This window comes from Neodiprion virginianus, chromosome 7, assembly GCF_021901495.1.
Source record: "Neodiprion virginianus isolate iyNeoVirg1 chromosome 7, iyNeoVirg1.1, whole genome shotgun sequence".
Classification (NCBI taxonomy): Eukaryota; Metazoa; Arthropoda; class Insecta; order Hymenoptera; family Diprionidae; genus Neodiprion; species Neodiprion virginianus.
In genome coordinates, this window is record NC_060883.1 from 22,875,791 (window position 1) to 22,902,338 (window position 26,548).

Consider the following 26,548-nt stretch of genomic DNA (forward strand, 5'->3'; position numbering starts at 1 on the left):
CGTAAGTAATAATCAACCAGTCGCGAAGTTACTTGCAATAAGACAGAGAAAGGGACAGATAAGAGATAATAAGGTACGAGCCCAGGTGGCTCAAGCAGACCAACTGCAAGGTAAAGAGAAAAGATACGAGCCCAATTGGCTCAAGCAGACCAACTGCAAGGTAAAGAGAGAAAGAGATAAAGGTAAAGGTACGATATATTGCAAGTAATCTCGTGGCTTCACAAAATAGAAAAGGAACCTCACTTACGTAAAAGAAGATCTAACAGGTGCGAGAGAAAGCGATGCGATAGCGGTAATCAAAGCGATAATGGGAACACTGGTACAATTAACAAAGCTGGAGGTCGGATTAATAAAGGCGCTAGTACAAAACTGGAAGTCGAGTTACAAAAGGCACGTCTGCTATGTTTGGTAACTGAACGTAGAGTAATGAGATGAGCGATGATCCTGATTTTCATCGAGCTGGTGTCACGTGATTCTTCCCAAAATTTGCGGTATCTTAATTGGACCAGCTGGTCTCGTGGCCTGGTCCACGGATAGGCGGCGATAATCCCTCGCCGTTTGATGTTCTTTTCCCTCGACGACGGGTATCGAGGTATCAGGACGTCGGAAGGTGGTTAGAGATGTTTTCCTGCAGCTATGCGGTATCGTTGGTGAGAAGGGGGTGGGGTCGTACTGCTCAGGTATTGCGATATTGAGGTGTGCGGCAATGTTACGTCACCGGTCTCCTGGACTTGCGACCGACTGTAACTCACTCCTTGCTTTACTGGTACTCCCCGTTGTAGCTATTTCGTCGGCGCTGCATCCCGGCCCTCGCTCATGGAAGCCCTCATGCCGGAACGATCTGGTGGTGATGGCCCTCAACCCGGATCCCCACACTAGATCCACCAGATCCACGTGGTCAGCATATCATTAGCCTATTCCACGCCGCAGTCCTTCGATAAGACGGTTCGTTAAGAGAAAACCGTCTTCTATTGGATAGTCAACGACTTAGTAGATGTTAGGGTCGGTTCAGCTCCAGGCTGATAAGTATCGTCGACGGGAGGCTTCGTTGTGTTTTTGACGCACAGCCCTGTACGCCGCCTGACGATGCATCCGAGCGGTAGAAGCCTTCGTTCGTGGTTCGGCTCCTGGCCGATAAGTCTCAAATAGTTGGAGGTGCTGTTGTGCATCACGCACGACCCTTTTCGACAACTAGATAGGCATCCATCGGGAGTGGTTTCAGCGGTATTCGTTCGTCTGTAGTCGGTGGTGTTGATGTTGAGCTGGTACGTGACCCCTGTCAGGTAGTGTCCTGGCATCTTGACGTGAAGGTCTCGCGGATGGTTCTCGAAGAGCATTACAGAATTAGAAAATAGCATACAATTAGCTTAGTAAAGAGAAATCAACTTAAAGATAATTAGTCGTTCATTTTTGGAGTATTGGCCTCAGACGTGCTTTCGTTATTTTTAGCGATATTTGTACCTAGGGGAATGCGATAATTAAATAAAGTGACGGGGTACGAAATACCACGTCACAACACATACCAAGCACAAGAAAACAAATTTGAACTCACTGATGACGAGAGGAATTAACGACAACAGAGTCAGGGCGGCTATGTGGTCTAGTGGAGTAAGGCTCCGGTCAAGCATCTCTACCAATGTATCAGGTTCGATTCCCGGCTCCGTCGTCAATTTTTCGAAATCGCCAATTTTCCAAATTTATATCTCCCAGAAAATTATGTAAATCGTTAATCGTCATCCTTTGATTTTTTGGTAATGACAACCTTTATTGTCGCCCACTTTCCAACTGTTCGTTTAGTCTTTCTTGTTCCAAACTTCTCTATCCGACAATGAACTTATATAAACGACGTTGCAATAAAATGCGCAAGGTTCAAAAATCATGATGGTAAAGCGCAAATCGTTCAGCGGGTGTTGAAAATTCTTTTTTTTCATCTTGCTCCTCAGTTCTGCAATATCTTTATTTGTACTTTGAATCACACAAGAGGTAGGAGCGTGACAAAATTAACTAAACAATTGGAATTTATTTCTTAGACAAATTTGAACAGGCGGTATGAAACAGTTGACCTGCTACGGCGAAGCTAGTTTTGCATTCTGGAAGAAGCTATCAGTTCGAAGCGTTTGGGGATGAGAACTTCGCAGACCGGCTCGCTGTTCTCCGATATCCAGACGCAGCCACTCTCACCTCTTTCAATGATTTCCACCAAAGCTTCACCGACGATCTCCGGCCTGGTGGACAGCAGATGCTCGAATTCAGAGGTAATGGACATAATATAAGCCTGCCATTTGAACGATTGGAACCGTTATACAGACTCTTCGGATCCTTTGACGAGAGACTCCGAGACTAGTCATGTCAATGATACCTGTTTCATAGTTTACACTACAAGAGAAGAACAGTGCTGTGCTAAATTTTGCAGTGGTTGTTGCATGATGTCCTTTATAGCCAATCCTCGGTCGACGAATGGACCAAAGTCGCTAACACGACTACTAAGTTCGTCTGTGTGAATGATGGGCTAGAAAATAACGAAATTGAATTGAATTGAATGGATAAGAAAATGAATGAAATTACAGTGAAATACTGCACAACGGATCTCCACTTGCCTGATCAATGTTGAGAATGAATTACTCGGTGGTTTTCAGCAAGTGTTCATCTCGTCCGCTGGGTCGAAAACGAGGTATGGATACCTCTCATAAAAACATCTAATCTCTGAAGTTATCATCTTTATATAATGCAGGCAAGAAGATATCTCAACACGAGCTCCGGTCATTAATGTTAAATTTATCGCCAAGTAGACTTCTCACATTGTTAGTCTGAATGTGTGACACTACAAATTGATTGATATTTAGCCCTGCAGTCTGTCAGTCTTGGTTTCCAGGCGATATTTCGTCAGCTTTCGAAGTTATTGAGTCGAGGACGAGGATTTATTCGTAATATCTGAAGAATTAGAATTCAAAGTGAGCGATGGGATTTTTCACGAATAGACAGAAAATTAGATGTTCGAATAACTTCATGTCTACTGTAGAATCGTATCGGCACAGCTGTAACATTATTTGAATTACTTTGTTACACTCGCAGTTTGTCAGAATCGTTACTCTAATCGCTGAAAAGTTTGACAGAATCTTGGTATCTGCAGACCAGGCACGTTGTGTGTAAACACGTTCTGGCCTGGAAATCGGTTCACGGCATTCACTCCGAACTTTTGAAAACCCAGAAGACGTGATCGTTTCTCAAGTTCCTGAGACACGATCCGATTCATCGCGTTTCGTGCTGACTGTTGGGGTCCAACGAGCATTCGGCAAGCTTCCACAAACCGCTGTGAGAATAACGAGAGATTTGATATTCGGAATGGTTAAAACAGTCTGTGCGGACCAATTGCTGTTACCTACGATGAGTGTAAGAATCCTGCTTCGAATCCTACCTGAGGTGAGTGAAAACAATAATTCAAGCATTGCAATTTATTTTTGATATAATATCGTACAAAAGCGATAACCGGTATTCATGTATTACATAATTTCATTCGGGTTGGATACTTCAGGACACTCGAGACTATCAAGGCATATTGCTCAATACGTGAATTAGTTCAACAACACGTGACTGACCAAATCTTACAACGCGACGATCAAAACGCGGTTTCAACTCGTGGTAATGCTTCTTCCGGATTAGCATCCGGCGAAGGTGAACCGTTCGTATTACCTTCGCCAGGACTAATTTTCCTTGAACAAATAGATACCGCGCTGCAAATTCGTTTCCGGAATGTCTGCTTGACGCCGTCTTTCCAAATGAAAAATCGAAACATCAGAATACTGTGTAACAGTTCCGAAACTTGATATATCCAGTCAAAGATTGATCCCAAATAGGTAAATGGGATACATATCCACGCGATCATGTGAATGCCCATTATCAGAGATAATTTCACGTACAAGTTGAACCTGTAAGAAAGAAACAATCTTTGCTTAATTTCAAAGCGAGGAAGTGAATTGACTTTAGACGCAACGATAATAGTACATTTGTATTTGATGATTACATACGAACCACTGTTTTTGTGCACCGTGACGTTGATTCGACCCTTCGGTCAGAGCAGCCGTCTCTTTTCTTTGTCGCCTCATCGTGCAGAACATCCCAACGTAGAAGAAAATGTTGCAAAGACAAACTGAAGCGTATATCGCAGATTCGATGCACGTTCGCAAATAGCTGACTAAAACTTAACGGAAGCTTCGTATGAACAACTAGGGTGGTCTTCGAGGGTACCATTTGATTGTAGAATTGAAACAAAGGAATGTTGAGGAGATTTTATTGCCGACAAACTTTCGCAAAAGGCCAGCCTTTTTATTGACTCAAAAATGTTGATGATGGAACTTACTCAAAAACTCAATGTCTGAGATATCATCCCAGTTCATCCAAAGCCATACGTAACAGATGAACCCAGGTATTCCGAAGACGATGGGTGAAACCCCAGCATATAGGGCGTAACAAATAAACTTCCCATTTCTACGTTCCCTGACTCGGCGATCAACGGATCGTAAATTTCTGAAACAGACGAATGATATTTTTTACATTGTCGTCCTGTCTGATTTTTATACCCACTAAATTTTGCACTGACATGTCGTATTTTACATTACATCAATGACAATCCTACTCAATTGAATACGAGTGAATAAATAATTAGAGAGAGTCGTATCTTGAAAAATCAAGTTTTGCGACTTACCGAAACGTCCGCCAAATATCAAAGCTTATGACTTGCAGCCAGAGAGCGCTGGATATGTTACAATAGTGGACGATAATCGCACCTGTTCATTACAAAAAAATATTCGATACGTGTTATACAACGTATTTCCAACTAGTTTAATGATTTTTGTCCGCCAACGCTTTAAATAGGAAACAAAGAACTGCGTTGACTATTATCTGTGCTTGTGTTACCTATCATATATACTGGTGAGAAATCATCAGAATCCAGTATCATTGCTTCGTGAATACAACCGTACACAATGGCAATAATGATGTAGGTGAAGATGTAGCAGCGAATTGCCAATCCGTGATTGTTTTTTAACTGTGGAACCACCGTGTAACCAATGAAGTTGATGATCATGACGATCGTTCTAACAATGTACAACAATGCTATGATGATCGTCGTAACAATATACATATTAACTGAGTGTAAACCTGTTCCGCAGTCGCAAACTCAGGCAAAGTTAATTCCCGATATACACTCGGAACGATTCACATCCAAAAATACAGCGCGTTCCGTTATATTTCTGAAGCTTAGTCCGGTTCTCCGCTGTGTACTAACCCATTGGCTTCACTTCGCGCCCTCGAATACCCCACGAAAAGCTTTGTTTAATTAACGAATCGAAATTCATGCTGATTGTGAGAGTGTTAGCAGCCGATTACCTTTATCGTTGGTTTGGATATCGCGCGTAAAGTACGTTGTAGTATATCGACGTGAGTGCCTCGAATAGAAATGAATTTTGCTATGAAAAACGGCCCTGATCGAGAATCACCGTTAAAAATCCTCAAGATCAACTTGCCCAAATCTCCCATAAAGTCTTACCGCGAAATGTTGTTTGGTAAGTCTTAATGTTAATCGTCATTGTCGGAAAAAGCTTGGCTTGCCGATTTCGGCGATTGAACATTCGTTATTTTCATTTGTTTGGACCGAGTCATTCGTTCAGTTCTCTCGGTTGAGGAATTTGTTCGCCGGTCCATGATTTGCGGTCAACGGTGAAACGACGAGGCTGCAAACCACAAATCTACCGACAGATCTCGAAAGGTTCACCTTGTGCCTTGAAACAGAGCGGTCCATTTTTCATCCGTACGTGGAAGATCGTGCTTTGAACTTCACCTGAGGTAGAAGACAAACGTGACGCAACTACGATATTTCGATTGAACCAGAGAAGAAATGAAAAGCCTAGCCAAGTGCCCGGTAACTTTCAATCAACCGCGTTACCGGTAATAAAGTGACAACATTTTTTTATCAGTAGTTATTAGGGTTGCCTTATTCGGGGGTTGGAAAAATTTTCATTGGAACGCCCCCAGATCTATTATGAATCATTGAAAAAATGTGTGTGTAAAGTTCAGAAAGTTTTAAATGTAAAATATACGTAGTTTTTATGATCAATTATTTCGCTTTCCATGACTTCGTCCATTTGAAAGATACATGGAAATTGCATTCATCGGATTAACGACTGCATATCACCGTAACGAGTCTGTGTTGAGGTATCAAAATACTCGCATTGTCATGTACCATGAGGTAAAAGTCGACAGTTCTGTGTTTGCTGGGCAATTTTTACTCTGAAATATGTGAAAAGATATTGATTTGATGGTTTTTCTATTGGCGATAAGTGTCGAAAAGAAGATCAACAAGAGTCCATGATGAAGATCCAAGTGAGGAGAAAAAAAAAAAAAACTGAAAACTGAGTTCAGATCAAGAGAAAGGATAAACAAAAATATGAATTTCGAGTATAAATTACGCTATTGGAGTTTTCAAAGATACGTAAAAACCCGAGACGACAGCGAGTTCAAGTGAATATCCGACAATGACACCTAGTTCGGTTCATCGCGATTCACTCACCCGCCGACTCCGGCAGCCACTCATAAATTTTGCACGAACGACGCAATATGTGCGAATAATAATCCGAAATGCGTTTTGATAAGAATGTCACTTGAAACCAATTACTCGGAAAAATGGATATGATATCTTGCGCCAAGCACTTTGGTTGCTTCCCACGGGATCGTCGTCTATCGATTTCCTGTTTCATTTAGGAAATGGTGTGACGTATCAATTAGGTACCGTTTCAAATTCACGGTGACATGTTTGTTCTGATACAGTTTTGGCTTTCGACTTGCCGGATAAGTCAAAGTTTGCACCGTCAGTCCCCTCTTCCAACGACGGACTTGCGGGATAAAAATGCTGAAGTGAGTCGCGTAAAGAACGGGCGTTTTGCGGTAGTCACAAAATTGATAGTAGGGAATGTTAGCATGATAGGTATATTGCATATCAAAAATGGTCTCAGTTGAACAATACAATTCTTTATAGGGTCGGTAAAAAGATAGAATAATAATTAATTCAAATACCGTAGTATATAAAATATTATACTTGTAAAATTCACAAAGTATTGTACCTTGATAGACTGTCGACTGAAGTAGTAAAACATATTTTTGACATTTTATTAGCTGCGTAAGTGCCCGTTGAGCAGAGCGGAATAAGATGTATAAATTTTCAGTTAAAACTGAATGCTCGAAATGAAAAATGATGGAACGATCTACAGGTCTGAGAAATCGTGAGATAAATATTCGGCATTGAGGATATTAGTATCGACGCACCTTACAAACCGAGTTCCGTATAAAGTACGACAGTGTTTACCTAAAACTGTGAGGACATCATTCAGTATATCGAAAAAGTTATAAATTTACGCAGCTATTTGTTCGGTCCGGCGACGAAGCCTTGAAACGAAGACGTGAAAAATCAGTGTAAGTGTTTGGAAACGGATCATCGTGATAAGCGGAAGCGAAAAATACCCCAACCAACACAACACTTGGTTAAATAGTTTGCTCGCGTAGCGTTTTACTTTATCATTCCACAAAAAAATATATAACAAAAGTCCACTCTGAATAACTTCTACCAAGGCGAAGACGTGGGTCAGCCAAGCTGTCGGCCAGGTGTACCACACGATCCACACTATCGAATGGACTCCAGTCAGCAACAGCAATTTCATGTGTAGCTTGAACCTGAATGAAAATCACGAATACGATCAGTGATCATATTCTGGCATGACTATTTTTATTGGATCTATGGATCCGTCTGTCTCGACAAATCGGAAAAGTTAAATAGTATTTCACGGCGTACCATTGTCTCCTATCTGCGTAGTGTTCGTTTGACAAATCTGTCAAAGGCCTTGTGTCCTTTTTGAATTTGTTTAGTACACGCGCCGTCGTCGAGTATAAGAAAATATTGCAGAGACTACCAGCGAGAACTATTCCGACACTCGTCCAATGTTTGAATGCAGCCACTGGAAATACGGAGAAATGATAACCATATATGTTTCAATCTCATAACCAATTACCGAGGATTTATCGAAGAGTGACGACGATTCGAACTCACCGCCCGGATCGTCGTAGGTGACCGGTATCTTGGTCGAAGCCTCGTTGACGACCGCAACCATTAAGATCGGTCCTAGCAAAGCGTAGATGGCGTAACATGTGAACTTTTTTCTCGTTCGTTCCCTCATTTGTAAAGTATTTAAACTCCTGAAACAGAAAGGGGAGCGCGCGCGAACTGATTAAAAAATATTATCGTCACAGATGTTTGCATAACGGTCACTCATCTGAAATGGGCTCGCGTGTGAAATACCAAATTCAAAAGCGCTACACGTTGCCGGATAGTTCTACGCTACGATGAAATCGCTGGTGTTCAGAAAATGGTATTTAAACTCACCGGAACGATCTCCACATCTCAAAGTTCATCACGTTGAGCCAGGATATTCCGGAAAAAACGGAGAACCGTATAAACTCAACTGAAAAGTGAATTTATCGTTAGAGTAGCTTTATAGAATTTGGCAACTGATATTGTAACACTTTTCACAACAACTAGAATAAGCGATGAAATTTCAATGTGAGACAAAAAAAGTCCCACAAACATTATCATCATTGTCCAAATACGTGCACATGTTTTTTTTTCCCCCATTACCGAAAATCGTGAAGAAAACGGGATACTCTGGCAATTCGTACGTAAGTGCCGCTCCCATCAGTCCCACATGTATCAGAGCATAATTGGCAACGTAACACCGAAAAATCAATCCGTGGGGAGTCTTGAGTTCCGGAACCACAGAGTAGCCGATGAAAATCATCAGCAAGGTTGAAATAGCTATAAACACGCAAAATTTATCCCAGCCGTTTACCAATACCCATGTGTAGCAGACTTTGGCGACAAAGTTCGCCTTTTTCGGATCCCACAGAAGACAATATTTCTCATAACTCCACAGTGATCCTGCCTTGAAATCTACAATGGATGATCTCGTCCAGTCGGCGATGCAAGGATCATGAGTGACCAGGTGGTGCTTATGATTCGGGATATCGACTTCGACTCCAAGTTCGTTCGTCAATTCTCCAATTTTCACCAAGATAAGAGGCGCGTCGTTATTCGACTCGCAGCGACCCGGCAGCCGAACCATTCCTGGATGACAGCAAAATATTGGCAGCAAAATGTGTCTTGATCTGTTCGCAGACTCTGATCCGTTAAAATCGTCGACGTTATTTTCTGGAAGCGGAAGTTCCGTTCCGTTACCGTTGATCTCTACCGACGGCCGGATCAGAGTCAGAATCACAACGAGCAAATACGTGGGCACGAGCATTTTTTATGTGAGCGCTCACCGCGAGAACTATAATTAAACTGACCAAGAACGATGATAAGTGTATGTATAAAATTACTTTTATTGCGAAGGAATGGATGCAGAATGATTACGTCACGAGAGAAAATGTTTCAGATATTTGACTACTTTTCATGTGACCTTGTGTGGAATCAAGCCAGGGTTTTTCGAGAAAGACTGGGCGAAATGTCGACAAGAATCCGTTTTAAATTCCATGATTTAAGGGCGTATACGCTTTCATTGAATGAAAATAAGCGGACTATCCGAAGTTTGAATCCTTCGCTGCATTTTATTTGTTAATGTCTCCAAGGTTACGTCATTTGCTCGAGTAAACCGCAATACGTTGTTTCCTCTTGAGCTTGGATCCTAACAACGGTTTAACAAGCTCAAGTATCGAATATCCGACTTACTTTTTCAGAATGATTATTACATTTGACGATTCTTCCATGGATCGTTAAAAAGTAACCACGATACTGTGCACTACGAAATGTTTATTGTTCGTCAGACATTGGAAAGTGTAACAACAATTTATTCTCATTTAGCAAAAATTAAATTTACAATCGTACTCGAACGAATAGATGAATCATACGTGATGATTAATTCGTAATAAAAAGAAATGTGTAAAACAATTTTCATTTCTCGCCTGAAACATAGCAGTGTGAATAATTTCTTTATTTTATCTAGGTTTCGCAAGTTATGAAGAAAAATTGGCGTACAGAATCATCATTCATACATTTTATGATCCACCATTGTTTTCAAAACGTCTAACTTTCAAATTTTGGAGCGTACATTGTTTTTCTTTTTATTTATCTTTTTCTTCTTGTCGGAATTCAAAATCGTCTTTCTGGATTTCACTCATTAAACTAACGTGTTCTTGACGACGACTTGGTTATTACATGTGCGCTTCCGCTGCGAAGTGAGGATCTACGTTCCTTGGGTTTCGAATATCGGTCGATCGATTTTGGTCGTACTTGGATCTTGGTTCGCACTGCTTGTCCACTGAGAGGATCTTCGTCAGTACCGATGGTCTTCAAGTATACATGAGATTGCTGTACTCATTATCAGGAACTTTAACTTCGCCAAAGTCCTTGTTCTGACTTCAGGTGGGGATCGTTGAAGCGTTACATATTCAAGCCGAAGAGGAATTAATTTGATTGAAAAAGAAAGGAATAGGAAGAAGAAAAAAAAAAATTGATGCAGTTGCACGACTCACCGATAGTTCCGCCAAATAACAAAACATAAACTTCCAGTTTCGTAAGCTGGCAGCTTCTGAGGTATGAACGCTGATATCACAGGTCTTCTTTTTTGTTCCGTTCGTTGCTCGCGCATGGAATAAAGTAAAATAACGAAATGAAGAGACTACACATTGTCAATTGTGGAGAAAAATTGGAGACAACTGGAATATCTCTCATATCTGTGTAACCCAGTCTACATAATCACATGATTAATCATTACGAATAGTTTCAAGTTTTCTGGATTCCACGTGAACCTGGATGAAAAAATTTGTAGCAAATCAAGGTGATGTGTATTGTTTGTAAGCCTTTGACGAATCATTTTCCTCTATTCTTTTTTCACGTCATTATTTATAAACGCAAACGTTGTGACAGGTACCAACTCCACAGTCGCACGTTTTATGTCAAGTATAAGTTACCGGACGAATTTCTTACCAAGTTGGAAACGATATATCATGCAGCTTTTACGTGGCAATTGGTACGTTCGGGAGTGACGAATATCGCTTAACTTCTGCAATGGTTACACGGAATTGTAGCTTTGTTCGAGGGAGATACAAGGGGGATTGACACCAGTGAGGCAACACTCTTATCATCCGCTACCGGAACCCTGCAGAACTTCAAGTCGAAACGAATCAACCGCATTGCGTGAACCGGGTCTAGTTTCTCCTGAACGCGACACGATTCTGCGAAATCGTTCCCGCAGAGCCTGTTTAATGCTGTCTTTCCATACAAAACATCCGAATATAGAAATACTGTGTATCAGTTCCATTACTTGATATACCCAATTGAACCATGAGGGTAGTAGTTCTTCAATTAGCTGAAATGGTATGAATGGCCACGTGACCATGTGAATACCCATTATACAGAATAGTTTCACGTACAAGTTGAACCTGCGGAGAAGGAAAGAGTCGTCGCCTGATTATAAAGTCTAGGAAGTGTACTGGTTCCGCATGAAGCCACTACGACGTTACTTGTTATTCTTTGTTAATCCAACCGAAAGAATAGCGAACTGTATATTTTTGTCCGTGTCACGATCACATACGTACCACTGTTTCTGAACGCCGCCGTAACGTCGATTCGAACCTTCCGTCAAAGCATTCGTATCTTTTTTCTGCCGTCTCAGTATGCGAACCATCGATATGTAGAAGGAAACATTGCAAAGAAGAACTGTGGTAAATACCCCAGTGTCGATGTAGATTCCCAACCGCAGATCTTCTTCTGTAATTCAACGGAAGCTGCAGTCTACGAACGCTACACTTGAACGCAATGAAAACCGGAATTCAACCAAAATGGCTGATGCAAGTTGGAAAACAAATATTTGGATCGCGTGACAATCTTCGGACTCAGTATGGAAAGTTGTGACGGTTGTTAAGTATCAGTTATTCGAACTTACTCGATATTTCGTAGGCTTCCTGCTCGGCCGTGCTCGTGGCGTGCAACCATTCGTATAAACCAATAATCTCGGGTACCACTAAAAATCCGGGTATTAACAAAGCGTACATCGAGTACCATCCGCACTTTTTATTTCTGCTTCTCCTGAGGCGATGATCAACATTACGTACGTTCCTGTAACAGATGAATAATCTTTTCGTCATTCTCACCCTTCAGAATTTTCTTCATCTCTGCTTCATCTCTTACTGTTATGTTCTGATAAGACTTCTACTCGAATAAATGAATAATCAGACAATTGATAGGTACAAGTGGGGCAATCGATGTTTTGAGAATAAAAAATTTCTGTCTCACCGAAACGTCCACCAAACGTCGAAGCTTATGACTTGCAGCCAGAGAGCGCTGGAGATGTTGAAATAGTGTATAACAATTCCACCTGTCCGGGCTGAAAAAAAACTACATTATAAATATCGCACAGAAATATTGTTGACGGGTTTGATAGGTTTGATGCTCACAGGTTTAGAATGGCAATCGAAAAATAGCATTAATTACTGTTTGTGTTTTCGTTACCTATGATTCTTCTTGCTATTTCGGCACTGTAAATATTCTTTAAAAATAGAACCCCGAAGAACACGTGGAAAGGAACGATGTAGGTGAAGATGTAGCAGCGGATTTCTAGATTATGTCTGTTTTTCAACTCTCGTATCCACGTATAACCAACGAAGTTCACGATCATGACAATCGTAGTAACAACCCACAAGGATAAAGACAAGATTGATGGTAGATCCAGATTCATTGTCACCTTGGTCCGGTACAGACGAGTTTCGATTATAAATCGGGCCAAAGTCGATTCCCAGACTTCACCGGTAACTTCGAAAACCCGAGACGGCAGCGAGTTCAACTGAGTATCCGACAATGACGCCTAGTTCGGTTCATCGCGATTCACTCACCTACGGACTCCGGCAGCCACTCCTAAATTTTGCACGAACGACGCGATATGTGTGAATACTGATCCGAAATGCGTTTTGATAAGAATGTCACTTGAAACCAATTACTCGGAAAAATGGATATGATATCTTGCGCCGAGCACTTTGGTTGCTTCCCACGGGATCGTCGTCGATCGATTTCCTGTTTCATTTAGGAAATGGTGCGACGTAATAATTAGGTACCGTTTCAAATTTACGTTGACATGTTTGTTCTGACACAGGTTCGGCCTTCGACTTGCCGGATAAGTCAAAGTTTGCACCGTCAGTCCCCTCTTCCAACGACGGACTTGCGGGATAAAAATGCTGAAGTGAGTCGCGTAAAGAACGGGCGTTTTGCGGTAGTCACAAAATTGATAGTAGGGAATGTTAGCATGATAGGTATATTGCATATCAAAAATGGTCTCAGTTGGACTTTTTTTTATTCTATTTTTATTCTAATTCTTTATAGGGTCAGTAAAAAGATAGAATAATAGTTAATTCAAATACCATAGTATATACAATATTATACTTGTAAAATTCACAAAGTATTGTACCTTCATAGACTGTCGACTGAAGAAGTAAAACAATATTTTTGACATTTTATTAGCTGCGTAAGTGCCCGTTGAGCGGAGCGGAATGAGATGTATAAATTTTCAGTTAAAACTGAATGCTCGAAATGAAAAATGATGGAACGATCCACAGGTCTGAGAAATCGTGAGATAAATATTCGGCATTGAGGATATTAGTATCGACGCACCTTACAAACCGAGTTCCGTATAAAGTACGACAGTGTTTACATAAAACTGTGAGGAAATCGTTCAGTATATCGAAAAAGTTATAAATTTACGCAGCTATTTGTTTGGTCCGGCGACGAAGCCTTGAAACGAAGACGTGAAAAATCAGTGTAAGTGTTTGGAAAGGGATCATCGTGATAAGCGGAAGCGAAAAATACCCCAACCAACACAACACTTGGTGAAATAGTTTGCTCGCGTAGCGTTTGACTCTATCGTTCCACAAAAAAATATGTAACAAAAATCCACTCTGAATAGCTTCTGCCAAGGAGAAGACGCGGGTCAGCCAAGCTGTCGGCCAGGTGTACCACACGATCCATACTGTCGAATGGGCTCCAGTCAGTACCAGCAATTTCATGTGTAGCTTGAACCTGAATGAAAATCACGAATACGATCAGTAATCATATTCTGGCATGACTATTTTTATTGGATCTACGGATCCGTCTGTCTCGACAAATCGGAAAAGTTGAATTGTATTTCACGGCGTACCATTGTCTCCTGGCTGCGTAGTGTTCGTTTGACAAATCTGTCAGAGGCCTTGTGTCCTTTTTGAATTTGTTTAGTACACGCGCCGTCATCGAGTATAAGAAAATATTGCAGAGACTACCAGCGAAAATTATTCCGACACTCGTCCAATGTTTGAATGCAGCCACTGGAAATACGGAGAAGTGATGACCATTTATGTTTCAATCTCATAACCAATTACCGAGGATTTATCGAAGAGTGACGACGATTCGAACTCACCGCCCGGATCGTCGTAGGTGACCGGTATCTTGGTCGAAGCCTCGTTGACGACCGCAACCATCAAGATCGGTCCTAGCCAAGCGTAGATGGCGTAACACATGAACTTTTTTCTCGTTCGTTCCCTCATTTGTAAAGTATTTAAACTCCTGAAACAGTAAGGGGAGCGCGCGCGAACTGATTAAAAAATATTATCGTCACAGATGTTTGCATAACGGTCACTCATCTGAAATGGGTTCGTGTGTGAAATATCAAAATCAAAAGCGCTACACGTTACCGGATAATTCTACGGTACGATGAAATCGCTGGTGTTTAGAAAATGGTATTTAAACTCACCGGAACGATCTCCACATCTCAAAGTTTATCACGTTGAGCCAGGATATTACGGAAAAACCGGAGAACCGTACAAGCTCAGCTGAAAAGTGAATTTATCGTTAGAGTAGCTTTATAGAATTTGGCAACTGATATTGTAACACTTTTCACAACAACTAGAATAAGCGATGAAATTTCAATGTGAGACAAAAAAAGTCCCACAAACATTATCATCATTGTCCAAATACGTGCACATGTTTTTTTTCCCCATTACCGAAAATCGTGAAGAAAACAGGATACTCTGGCAATTCGTACGTAAGTACCGCTCCCATCATTCCCACGTATGCCAGAGCATAAGTGGCAACGTAACACCGAAAAATCAATCCGTGGGGAGTCTTGAGTTCCGGAACCACAGAGTAGCCGATGAAAATTATCGGCATGGTGAAACCAGCTATAGACGTGCACAATTTATCCCAGTCGGTTACCAATACCCATGTGTAGCAGACTTTGGCGACAAAGTTCGCCTTTTTCGGATCCCACAGAAGACAATATTTCTCATGACTCCACAGTGATCCTGCCTTGAAATCTACAATGGATGATCTCGTCCAGTCGGCGATGCAAGGATCATGAGTGACCAGGTGGTGCTTATGATTCGGGATATCGACTTCGACTCCAAGTTCGTTCGTCAATTCTCCAATTTTCACCAAGATAAGAGGCGCGTCGTTATTCGACTCGCAGCGACCCGGCAGCCGAACCATTCCTGGATGACAGCAAAATATTGGCAGCAAAATGTGTCTTGATCTGTTCGCAGACTCTGATCCGTTAAAATCGGCGACGTTATTTTCTGGAAGCGGAAGTTCCGTTCCGTTACCGTTGATCTCTACCGACGGCCGGATCAGAGTCAGAATCACAACGAGCAAACACGTCGGCACGAGCATTTTTCATGTGAGCGCTCGACGCGAGAACTATAATTAAACTGACCAAGAACGATGATAAGTGTACGTATAAAATTACTTTTATTGCGAAGGAATGAATGCGGAATGATTATGTCACGAGAGAAAATGTTTCAGATATTTGACTACTTTTCGTGTGACCTTGTGTGGAATCAAGCCAGGGTTTTTCGAGAAAGACTGGGCGAAATGTCGACAAGAATCCGTTTTAAATTCCATGATTTAAGGGCGTATACGCTTTCATTGAATGAAAATAAGCGGACTATCCGAAGTTTGAATCCTTCGCTGCATTTTATTTGTTAATGTCTCCAAGGTTACGTCATTTGCTCGAGTAAACCGCAATACGTTGTTTCCTCTTGAGCTTGGATCCTAACAACGGTTTAACAAGCTCAAGTATCGCATATCCGATTTACTCTCTCAGAATGATTATTACATTTGACGATTCTTCCATGGATCGTTAAAAAGTAACCACGATACTGTGCACTACGAAATGTTTATTGTTCGTCAGACATTGGAAAGTGTAACAACAATTTATTCTCATTTTGCAAAAATTTAATTTACAATCGTACTCGAACGAATAGATGAATCATACGTGATGATTAATTCGTAATAAAAAGAAATGTGTAAAACAATTTCCATTTCTCGCCTGAAACACAGCAGTGTGAATATTGCATATCAAAAATGGTGTCAGTTGGACAACACAATTCTTTATAGGGTCAGTAAAAAAATAGAATAATAATTAATTCAAATACCATAGTATATACAATATTATACTTGTAAAATTCACCAAGTATTGTACCTTGATAGTCTGTCGACTGAAGTAGTAAAACATATGTTTGACATTTCATCAGCTGCGTAAGTGCCCGTTGAGCAGAGCGGAATAAGATGTGTAAATTTTCAGTTGAAGCTGAATGCTCGAAATGACAAATGATGGAACGATCTACAGGTCTGAGAAATCGTGAGATAAATATTCGGCACTGAGGATATTAGTATCGACGCACCTTACAAACCGAGTTCCGTATAAAGTACGACAGTGTTTACCTAAAACTGTAAGGAAATCGTTCAGTATATCGAAAAAGTGATAAATTTACGCAGCTATTTGTTCGGTCCGGCGACGAAGCCTTGAACCGAAAACCTGAAAAATCAGCGTGGGTGTTTGGAAACGGATCATCGTGATAAGCGGAAGCGAAAAATATCCCAACCAACACAACACTTGGTTAAATAGTTTGCTCGCGTAGCGTTTTACTTTATCATTCCACAAAAAAATATGTAACAAAAATCCACACTGAATAGCTTCTACCAACGCGGAGACGTGGGTCACCCAAGCTGTCGGCCAGGTGTACCACACGATCCACACTATCGAATGGACTCCAGTCAGTAACAGCAATTTCATGTGTAGCTTGAACCTGAATGAAAATCACGAATACGATCAGTGATCAAATTCTGGCATGACTATTTTTATTGGATCTATGGATCCGTCTGTCTCGACAAATCGGAAAAGTTGAATTGTATTTCACGGCGTACCATTGTCTCCTGGCTGCGTAGTGTTCGTTTGACAAATCTGTCAAAGGCCTTGTGTCCTTTTTGAATTTGTTTAGTACACGCGCCGTCATCGAGTATAAGAAAATATTGCAGAGACTACCAGTGAGAACTATTCCGACACTCGTCCAATGTTTGAATGCAGCCACTGGAAATACGGAGAAGTGATAACCATATATGTTTCAATCTCATAACCAATTACCGAGGATTTATCGAAGAGTGACGACGATTCGAACTCACCGCCCGGATCGTCGTAGGTGAACGGTATCTTGGTCGAAGCCTCGTTGACGACCGCAACCATCAAGATCGGTCCTAGCCAAGCGTAGATGGCGTAACACATGAACTTTTTTCTCGTTCGTTCCCTCATTTGTAAAGTATTTAAACTCCTGAAACAGAAAGGGGAGCGCGCGCGAACTGATCAAAAAATATTATCGTCACAGATGTTTGCATAACGGTCACTTATCTGAAATGGGCTTGCGTGTGAAATATCAAATTCAAAAGCGCTACACGTTACCGGATAATTCTACGGTACGATGAAATCGCTGGTGTTTAGAAAATGGTATTCAAACTCACCGGAACGATCTCCACATCTCAAAGTTCATCACGTTGAGCCAGGATATTAGGGAAAAAACGGAGAACCGTGCAAGCTCAACTGAAAAGTGAATTTATCGTTAGAGTAGCTTCATAGAATTTGGCAACTGATATTGTAACACTTTTCACAACAACTAGAATAAGCAATGGAATTTCAATGTGAGACAAAAAAAAGTCCAACAAACATCATCATTGTCCAAATACGTGCACATGTTTTTTTTCCCCGTTACCGGAAATCGTGAAGAAAACGGGATACTCTGGCAATTCGTACGTAAGTGCCCCTCCCATCAGACCCACGTATACCAGAGCATAAGTGGCAACGTAACACCGAAAAATCAATCCGTGGGGAGTCTTGAGTTCCGGAACCACAGAGTAGCCGATGAAAATTATCGGCATGGTCAAACCAGCTATAGAACTGCACAATTTATCCCAGTCGGTTACCAATACCCATGTGTAGCAGACTTTGGCGACAAAGTTCGCCTTTTTCGGATCCCACAGAAGACAATATTTCTCATGACTCCACAGTGATCCTGCCTTGAAATCTACAATGGATGATCTCGTCCAGTCGGCGATGCAAGGATCATGAGTGACCAGGTGGTGCTTATGATTCGGGATATCGACTTCGACTCCAAGTTCGTTCGTCAATTCTCCAATTTTCACCAAGATAAGAGGCGCGTCGTTATTCGACTCGCAGCGACCCGGCAGCCGAACCATTCCTGGATGACAGCAAAATATTGGCAGCAAAATGTGTCTTGATCTGTTCGCAGACTCTGATCCGTTAAAATCGGCGACGTTATTTTCTGGAAGCGGAAGTTCCGTTCCGTTACCGTTGATCTCTACCGACGGCCGGATCAGAGTCAGAATCACAACGAGCAAACACGTCGGCACGAGCATTTTTCATGTGAGCGCTCGACGCGAGAACTATAATTAAACTGACCAAGAACGATGATAAGTGTACGTATAAAATTACTTTTATTGCGAAGGAATGAATGCGGAATGATTATGTCACGAGAGAAAATGTTTCAGATATTTGACTACTTTTCGTGTGACCTTGTGTGGAATCAAGCCAGGGTTTTTCGACGAAGACTGGGTGAAATGTCGACAAGAATCCGTTTTAAATTCCATGATTTAACGGTGTATACGCTTTCATTGAATGAAAAAAAGCGGATCATCCGAAGTTTGAATCCTTCGCAGCATTTTATTTGTGAATGTCTCCAAGGTTACGTCATTTGCTCGAGTAAACCGCAATACGTTGTTTCCTCTTGAGCTTGGATCCTAACAACGGTTTAACAAGCTCAAGTATCGCATATCCGATTTACTCTCTCAGAATGATTATTACATTTGACGATTCTTCCATGGATCGTTAAAAAGTAACCACGATACTGTGCACTACGAAATGTTTATTGTTCGTCAGACATTGGAAAGTGTAACAACAATTTATTCTCATTTTGCAAAAATTTAATTTACAATCGTACTCGAACGAATAGATGAATCATACGTGATGATTAATTCGTAATAAAAAGAAATGTGTAAAACAATTTCCATTTCTCGCCTGAAACACAGCAGTGTGAATATTGCATATCAAAAATGGTGTCAGTTGGACAACACAATTCTTTATAGGGTCAGTAAAAAAATAGAATAATAATTAATTCAAATACCATAGTATATACAATATTATACTTGTAAAATTCACCAAGTATTGCACCTTCATAGACTGTTGACCGAAGTGATGAAACACATTTCTGAAATCTTATCAGCTGTATAAACTCCGTTGAGTAAAAACTCTAATAACTCAAAAATTTCGATAATACTGTCGTGTGAACATGAATAAAATATACTAAATCGCAGCGAAAACTGACCACACGAAATGAAAAATGATGGCATAATCATTGAGTCTCAGGAATCTTCAGATTAGTATTGGGCACTTGAAGCCTCTACAGGTACACCAAATTTCGAATTTGAAAATACCAAAAAAATTGACGATAAAATCGAAAACTTACCTCGACTCACCCCTATTTTCACCTTCAGGGGGTCACAAGTTCAAAAAATAAGTTCTTAAATGAAATCCGGTACCCAAAATAATCCTGGGTATCAATTTTGGTGTAATTTGGTCGGTTGTATGTGGCTACCAGTTTTGGGACGAAATCTACAAAAACTCGTACCAGTTAACCGGTTCAACCGGTAAACCTATTAATAATGTAACGTCAATTATCTAAAATGTATACATTCAAATGCCCGCAAGTCAAATTCAAATCTCTAACTGCTTACTCGGACGATGGTCTCTTAATATAATTAAAAAATTATACAACCGAGTGATTTTTCGTAAATGCAGAGACTTCGTCGATAGAACGGAGCTTCGACCGGAAACACGTAGAACTGATTGTGGTGCAGTTTGCTCGTGGTCTCGGTTAAGGTCACGTGGTACTCCTACCCTTACCAACCGAGTAAACTCACCTTTCTTCTTTCTATATTAAATAAACAAACGAACGGAAGGGGTTCAAATTTAGACTGTGCATCGGTTTCTTGAAAAAGGGTGAGTTTGCTCGGTCGATAAAGGTAGGAGTACCGCATGACCTTAAACACGCAATCTTCCTTTTCACTTTCCTGATTGTCCCTGCCGTCAAGAAGTGAAAAAATATGTTCTTTACAAACATATTCAACAATTGCATATGCAATTACTTGTTCCGATTGATTATAAAATGCGACGTCGGTTTGATGGATTTTTAAAACATAACCCAATTGCGTGATGATAACAAAACATTTATTGTCCATCAAATATTGGAAAGAGTAACAATAATTTTATTAGAACGAAAATATTGAATTCTAATAGTCATATGGAATCCTGGGACGACTACGGACACAAAGAAGCATCGATGCTTTTCTCGAATAAAAGTGAGTGGATTGAAACACGGTTGTTTATTTGGAACCAGGAAAATAAGATGGTAATACTCGACGACTTTAACGTCACAAGGACAAGAAACGAAAATCAGGAGCTTGGAGGATTGCTTTCTTTTTTTGATCCACTGCAAATATGATCCAACCAATCCAATACTACGTGATATTGTTTGATCGCTGACCGTTTGATATCATCTTTCCACAGGAAAATATAGAATACCAGAAAACTCTGCAGAACTTCTTGCAAGAAGTAGACGTGGGTCATCCAAATTGTCGGCCAGGTGTACCACGTGATCCATATTATCGAATGGATACCGGTCAGTAAAAGGAGTTTCGTGTGTAGCTTAACCCTGGAAGAAAGCAAGCGATACCATCAGTGATTAAAACGCAGTAAAAATTTGAAGTGAATCTATGAATATCGACGACTCAGAAAAGTTTTATTTCAATCCATAGCCAACCATTTTCTTCCAACGTCTCTGTTCGAGGAGTTGGTCAAACGCTCCGTGTCCGTTTTGAATTTCTTGAGTATCCGGGCCGTCGCTAAGTACAGAAGGATGTTGCAGGCAAAACTAACAGAAACTACCCCCGAAGTTATCCAGTGTTTGAAAGCAACCACTGCAAATAAGTACAGATAATGATTCTTTAAAATTACTTTCATAAATTATCGTTAGGGAGTACTTATGACAGAGTGACGACGATTCGAACTTACCTCCTGGATCGTCGTAGGTGAATGGTATCAACGTAGCAGCCTGATCGACAACCAAAACCATCAAGATCGGTAAGAGCCAAGCGTAGATCGCGTATCGGATGAACTTTTTTCTCGTTCTGTCCCTGATTCCTTGCGCATCTATATTTCTGTAACGGAAAAACACTAGTACGGAATCTTGGAAGTACTTTTATGCCTTAAGATCTATGGATACTGGTCTGATGTTTTAAACAGATTTCGTACGTATCGATATCTGAGAGCTGACGTTTCGAAAATAGTTTTTCAACTTACTGAAACGATCTCCACATGTCAAAGTTCATCACGTTAAGCCAGAAGACAACGGAAAACGAACAGAAGCGTATAAGCTCAACTGAAAAAAAAAATTATTAGTTAAAAAATATTATATTTTTGTGGGTAAGACTACTAAATCGCTCCTCGAAATTCCTTTCTTCGGAGGTTGGTTTCACCCCCTTAAAGTGTTTAATGGCCGATAAATAAAAATACGTTACGCTTAGTTTTTAGTCTACTATGACACATTACAGAAGTAATAAAATCAGAGCGTTCGACCTGGGATACCTTCGTTGTAAGTTCTGGGTTTTTTTCAACGTTACCTGAAATAGTGAAGTAAACAGGGTGATCTGACAATTCAATCGTAGAAATTGCCCCCCACAATCCCACGAATCCGAACGTGTAAGTCGCCACGAAGCATCGGAAAATTAATCCATGGGAAGTCTTCAGTTCCGGAATCACGGAGTAAGCTATGAAAATAACGAGCATAGTAGCAGCAGAAACGAATGCGCAAAATATTTCCCAGTTTCCTACTGTCACCCACGTGCGGCACACCTTGGCAATAAACTTTGTACTTTTCGGATCCCAGAGCAGACAATAATGGTCATGACTCGATTTTGTGTCGAATTTCGGCGCGTAGATCGATCCGTTTGAAAACACTGCTGCAATATCTACAATGGATGGTCTCGTCCAGTCAGCGATGCAAGGATCATCGACGAACAGGTGATAATCCTGTTCGAGGGCTTTCTCCTCATCTCTGACAACGTTGATAAATTCCTTAATTTTCGACAGAGATGCAGGACTGCTGTCATCCGGCTCGCATCGACCAGGCAACCGGACCATTCCTGGAGGACAGCAGAGCGGTATGCACGTTTTAAGTTGACACGCACATCCGAAAGTCTCATTAAACACGGTCCACGTTACGTTGGGTACCAAAGTTCCACCGTATTTCTTCGCCAATCCCGAACCGTCGAGTTTCACTCCGGTCAAATTGACTGTGGCGTCTTCTGAACATGACACTCTGGATCCGTCAACGTTAACGATCATCGACAGTACCATTGGTACCACAACTACCGAGAGAAGGTACAACGACGTCCGCACAACCATTATTTACTATAGATCACCGAGAGTTCTCAGAGCAAACTGACTTGGAAGAATATTGATCCGTACGACTATATCAAGCTCGGAATAACAATCATGGGAAACAGAAGCTTGTGGTCAGCGCTATAAACCTGATAAAACAGATACAGCTGAATCCTGTTAGTTCATGGGAAATTCCGATTGTAATTGCACTAATGTGACTCAGGTGAAGAACCGAGACTTGCTATGAATACGAGATTGAAAACATGGGATTTCCGCCTCAGAACTAGGCCGTATTCCGATTTTCGGTAGCAGCTAAAAATTGATTAATTTGTAAAAAATCGCAACTGATGTTGACCAACAGGGAAACCTTTTGATAAAAAATCTGTACTTCACTTTCACGGTACAAGTAATATCCCAACGTTGACCAATGATTAATATTAATATCCACCAATGGCAGTTTCATGGTAACACTTTATGGGAGATCTTCGAAGGTCAATTTTGTGGAATTTTGAACGGTATTTCCTGAGCCGCGCTATTTTTTAAGTAAAACATAATCCTGATAAGAGGAACTTACGTGTAAAGCCGCCACGTGATTTGCGGACGATATCCCAACCACCGATAAAAGTAATCGGCTGCAAACGCTAATTATAATCAGCACGAATTTTCATTCGTTAATTCAACACAGTTTTTGGTGCTGAATTCGAGACTGCCTACCGAAGCCGATGGGTCAGTACGCGGTGAAAAATTGGATTGTGCTTCGGAAGTCTGTCGGAACGTGCCACTTTTTTGGATTTGAAAAGTTACAGGTGTATATCGGGAATTGACATTGTCTGAGTTTGCGATTGCGGAGCGCGTTGACACTCAATTAAAATGGAAATATATTTGTCTTTAGAGCTGTTCATAATGCTGATCTTATACATTGTTAGAATAATCGTCATGATCATTAACTTCATTGGTTACACGGTGGTTCCACAGCTAAAAACCAATCACGGATTGGCAATTCGCTGCTACATTTTCACCTACATCATTCTTGTCTTTGCGTACGGTTCTGCACTAATGCTACTGGATTCTGCTGATTCCTTACTAGTACGCCTAATAGGTAACACAAGCATAGATAACAATCATCGCAGTTCTTTGTTTCCTATTTAAAGCGTTGGCGGACAAAAATCATTAATCTAGTTGGAAATACGTTGTATAACACGTATCGAATATTTTTTTGTAACCAACAGGTGCGATTATCGTCCACTATTGTAACATATCCAGCGCTCTCTGGCTGCAAGTCATAAGCTTTGATATTTGGCGGACGTTTCGGTAAGTCGCAAAACTTGATTTTCCAAGATACGACTCTCTCTAATTATTTATTAACTCGTATTCAATTGAGTAGGATTGTCAATTGATGTGATGTGAAATACGACATGTCAGTGCAAAATTTGGTGAGTATAAAAATCAGAAAGGACGACAATGCAGAAAATATCATTCGTCTGTTTCAGAAATTTACGATCCGTTGATCGCCGAGTCAGGGAACGTAGAAATGGGCAGTTTATTTGTTACGCCCTATATGCTGGGGTTTCACCCATCATCTTAGGAATACCTGGATTCATCTGTTACGTATGGGTTTTCATGCACTGGGATAACAACTCAGACCTTGAGTTTTTGAGTAAGTTGCATCATCAACATTTTTCAGTCAATAAAAATTCCCAACGAACCCGAGATAGTTTTGTCGATAAACTCAATATGCTGTATCTGATTTTTTACATTCGTTTCCACAATTGTCTGGCCTTTTGCGAAAGTTTGTCAGCAATAAAATCTCCTCAACATTCCTTTGTTTTAATTGTACAATCTATTGGTACCCTCGAAGACCACCCTAGTTGTTCATACGAAGCTTCCGTTAAGTTTTAGTCAGCTATTTGCGAACGTGCATCGAATCTGCGATATACGCTTCAGTTTGTCTTTGCAACATTTTCTTCTACGTTGGGATGTTCTGCACGATGAGGCGACAAAGAAAAGAGACGGCTGCTCTGACCGAAGGGTCGAATCAACGTCACGGTGCACAAAAACAGTGGTTCGTATGCAATCATCAAATACAAATGTACAATTATCGTTGCGTCTAAAGTCAATTCACTTCCTCGCTTTGAAATTAAGCAGAGATTGTTTCTTTCTTACAGGTTCAACTTGTACGTGAAATTATCCCTGATAATGGGCATTCACATGATCGCGTGGATACGTATCCCATTTACCAATTCGGGATCAACCTTTGAATGGATATATCAAGTTTCGGAACTGTTACACAGTATTCTAATCTTTCGATTTTTCATTTGGAAAGACGGCGTCAAGCAGACATTCCGGAAACGAATTTGCAGCGCGGTATCTATTTGTTCAAGAAAAATTAGTCCTGGTGAAGGTAATACGATCGGTTCACCTTCGCCGGATGCTAATCCGGAAGAAGCATTACCACGAGTTGAAACCGCGTTTTGATCGTCGCGTTGTAAGATTTGGTCAGTCACAGGTTGTTGAACTAATTCACATATTGAGCAATATGCCTCGATAGTCTCGAGTGTCCTGAAGTATCCAACCCGAATGAAATTACGTAATACATGAATACCGGTTATCGCTTTTGTACGATATTATACCAAAAATAAATTGCAATGCTTGAATTATTGTTTTCACTCACCTCAGCTAGGATTCGATGCAGGATTTGTTCACCCAACGTTCATAACAACAACTGGTCCGCAAAAACTGTTTTAATCATCGTGAATAACAAACCTCTAATTATTCTTGGAAACTTGCCAAGTGCTTGTTGGACCCTGTAAGCCAGCATGAATTGCGATGAATCAGATCGTGCCGCAGGGAGTTGAGAAACCGCCACACCTTCTGGGTCTTCAAAAGAGTGAACACCGGGAACCAATTTCTAGACCAGAACGTGTTTGTACAAGAACAGATGAAGATCGGCCGACAATAAAGGTAGTAATTCCCATAAATTCATAACATTAGATCCTTTAATAAAGGATGTCGATTAACATTGGCCACTACTCTGACGGATTCAGTCCCACCATGTTATTAGAGTATTTTTCAGTGGATCTTAAAATCAGTGATATTCACGTGATATTTCAGGTAATCTTTCAAATGCCAGTCAATTTTTCGATGTAGTTGTGAAATTTTTTCACTGCGATTTTATCAAAATTACACTCGGAAAAGCCACTCTAGTATTAGAAAATATTACTAACAAGTGTTTTTGAATTAAATGTTTCCGCATTATTTTGTTCAGTAGATTTCAAGTGTAATTTCAGTTTATAAGTGTGAATTCAGAATTTATTTTATCATCAGTGATGTAAGAAATCTTCTCGATTTTAGTGTTATACCGACTGTTTAATGTTTTCATACTGGGCCTGAACGTGGGAACAAGTCATCGCGACGCCTGCACATGAGCAACCGGAGTTACAATTTGCAATCTCAGGAACGAAAATATAACACTCTGTTGCCTATCCGCAGGCGCTGAGGTAGATTTTTTTTTGAACGCTTAGATCCGGTAGAGACGATCATGCTGCCTGCACACTGCTCGATCACTGCTCGTATTCTAGTTCTATTATATTCGCGATCAGTAAGTAACGCGCAAGCTGTGTACAATGTCTATTTTAGGTCTCGATCAAGTTGTCTTCACATATGAATCATGAAAGCTGCAAGATTATTCGGAAACTAAAAACCGCTGG

General features: G+C 40.8%; 5 protein-coding genes across 5 annotated transcripts; 2 read left to right on the top strand and 3 right to left on the bottom strand.

Moving 5' to 3' along the window:
• Positions 1-7,349: 7,349 nt before the first annotated feature.
• Positions 7,350-9,214, bottom strand: LOC124309280 (uncharacterized). Its single transcript, XM_046772771.1, has 5 exons — positions 8,681-9,214; positions 8,429-8,507; positions 8,096-8,241; positions 7,841-8,003; positions 7,350-7,722 (listed from the first exon to the last, which is right to left on the bottom strand). The coding sequence occupies exons 1-5, from the start codon at positions 9,162-9,164 to the stop codon at positions 7,404-7,406; spliced, it is 1,191 nt and encodes a 396-aa protein (XP_046628727.1). The 5' UTR covers positions 9,165-9,214; the 3' UTR covers positions 7,350-7,403.
• A 4,582-nt stretch (positions 9,215-13,796) lies between these two features.
• LOC124309498 (G-protein coupled receptor Mth2-like) lies at positions 13,797-15,727 on the bottom strand. Its single transcript, XM_046773167.1, has 6 exons — positions 15,064-15,727; positions 14,814-14,892; positions 14,481-14,626; positions 14,226-14,388; positions 13,908-14,107; positions 13,797-13,822 (listed from the first exon to the last, which is right to left on the bottom strand). Exons 1-6 carry the CDS (start codon positions 15,725-15,727, stop codon positions 13,797-13,799), a joined length of 1,278 nt encoding a protein of 425 aa, XP_046629123.1.
• A 1,107-nt stretch (positions 15,728-16,834) lies between these two features.
• On the bottom strand, positions 16,835-18,756 carry LOC124309499 (probable G-protein coupled receptor Mth-like 6). The gene is made up of 6 exons (XM_046773168.1): positions 18,317-18,756; positions 17,852-17,930; positions 17,519-17,664; positions 17,264-17,426; positions 17,026-17,145; positions 16,835-16,874 (listed from the first exon to the last, which is right to left on the bottom strand). The coding sequence occupies exons 1-6, from the start codon at positions 18,318-18,320 to the stop codon at positions 16,835-16,837; spliced, it is 552 nt and encodes a 183-aa protein (XP_046629124.1). The 5' UTR covers positions 18,321-18,756.
• A 1,907-nt stretch (positions 18,757-20,663) lies between these two features.
• LOC124309500 (uncharacterized) lies at positions 20,664-21,399 on the top strand. Its single transcript, XM_046773169.1, has 3 exons — positions 20,664-20,811; positions 20,970-21,081; positions 21,218-21,399. Exons 1-3 carry the CDS (start codon positions 20,704-20,706, stop codon positions 21,397-21,399), a joined length of 402 nt encoding a protein of 133 aa, XP_046629125.1. The 5' UTR covers positions 20,664-20,703.
• Positions 21,400-23,744: 2,345 nt separating this feature from the next.
• Positions 23,745-25,495, top strand: LOC124309501 (G-protein coupled receptor Mth2-like). The gene is made up of 5 exons (XM_046773171.1): positions 23,745-23,940; positions 24,071-24,152; positions 24,332-24,498; positions 24,735-24,903; positions 25,007-25,495. The coding sequence occupies exons 1-5, from the start codon at positions 23,745-23,747 to the stop codon at positions 25,314-25,316; spliced, it is 924 nt and encodes a 307-aa protein (XP_046629127.1). The 3' UTR covers positions 25,317-25,495.
• Positions 25,496-26,548: the final 1,053 nt, after the last annotated feature.

Bases quoted from the DNA above. Each gene is read 5' to 3' on its own strand.
- LOC124309280 (XM_046772771.1), bottom strand. From the start codon at position 9,164: ATGGTTCGGCTGCCGGGTCGCTGCGAGTCGAATAACGACGCGCCTCTT. The intron at 8,508-8,680 runs GTAATGGGGGAA...TTCACTTTTCAG, and splicing joins CGTTTTCTTCACGATTTTCG to TTGAGTTTATACGGTTCTCC. The intron at 8,242-8,428 runs GTGAGTTTAAAT...TTTCTGTTTCAG, and splicing joins GAGATGTGGAGATCGTTCCG to GAGTTTAAATACTTTACAAA.
- LOC124309498 (XM_046773167.1), bottom strand. From the start codon at position 15,727: ATGCTCGTGCCGACGTGTTTGCTCGTTGTGATTCTGACTCTGATCCGG. The intron at 14,893-15,063 runs GTAATGGGGAAA...TTCACTTTTCAG, and splicing joins TGTTTTCTTCACGATTTTCG to CTGAGCTTGTACGGTTCTCC. The intron at 14,108-14,225 runs GTACGCCGTGAA...ATTTTCATTCAG, and splicing joins TACGCAGCCAGGAGACAATG to GTTCAAGCTACACATGAAAT.
- LOC124309499 (XM_046773168.1), bottom strand. The intron at 17,146-17,263 runs GTACGCCGTGAA...ATTTTCATTCAG, and splicing joins TACGCAGCCAGGAGACAATG to GTTCAAGCTACACATGAAAT. The intron at 16,875-17,025 runs GTGTGGATTTTT...CTGATTTTTCAG, and splicing joins GCGTTGGTAGAAGCTATTCA to GTTTTCGGTTCAAGGCTTCG.
- LOC124309500 (XM_046773169.1), top strand. From the start codon at position 20,704: ATGGAATCCTGGGACGACTACGGACACAAAGAAGCATCGATGCTTTTC. The intron at 20,812-20,969 runs GTAATACTCGAC...ATCTTTCCACAG, and splicing joins GGAACCAGGAAAATAAGATG to GAAAATATAGAATACCAGAA. The intron at 21,082-21,217 runs GTCAGTAAAAGG...TTCAATCCATAG, and splicing joins ATATTATCGAATGGATACCG to CCAACCATTTTCTTCCAACG.
- LOC124309501 (XM_046773171.1), top strand. From the start codon at position 23,745: ATGCTGATCTTATACATTGTTAGAATAATCGTCATGATCATTAACTTC. The intron at 24,153-24,331 runs GTAAGTCGCAAA...CGTCTGTTTCAG, and splicing joins GATATTTGGCGGACGTTTCG to AAATTTACGATCCGTTGATC. The intron at 24,904-25,006 runs GTTCGTATGCAA...TCTTTCTTACAG, and splicing joins CACGGTGCACAAAAACAGTG to GTTCAACTTGTACGTGAAAT.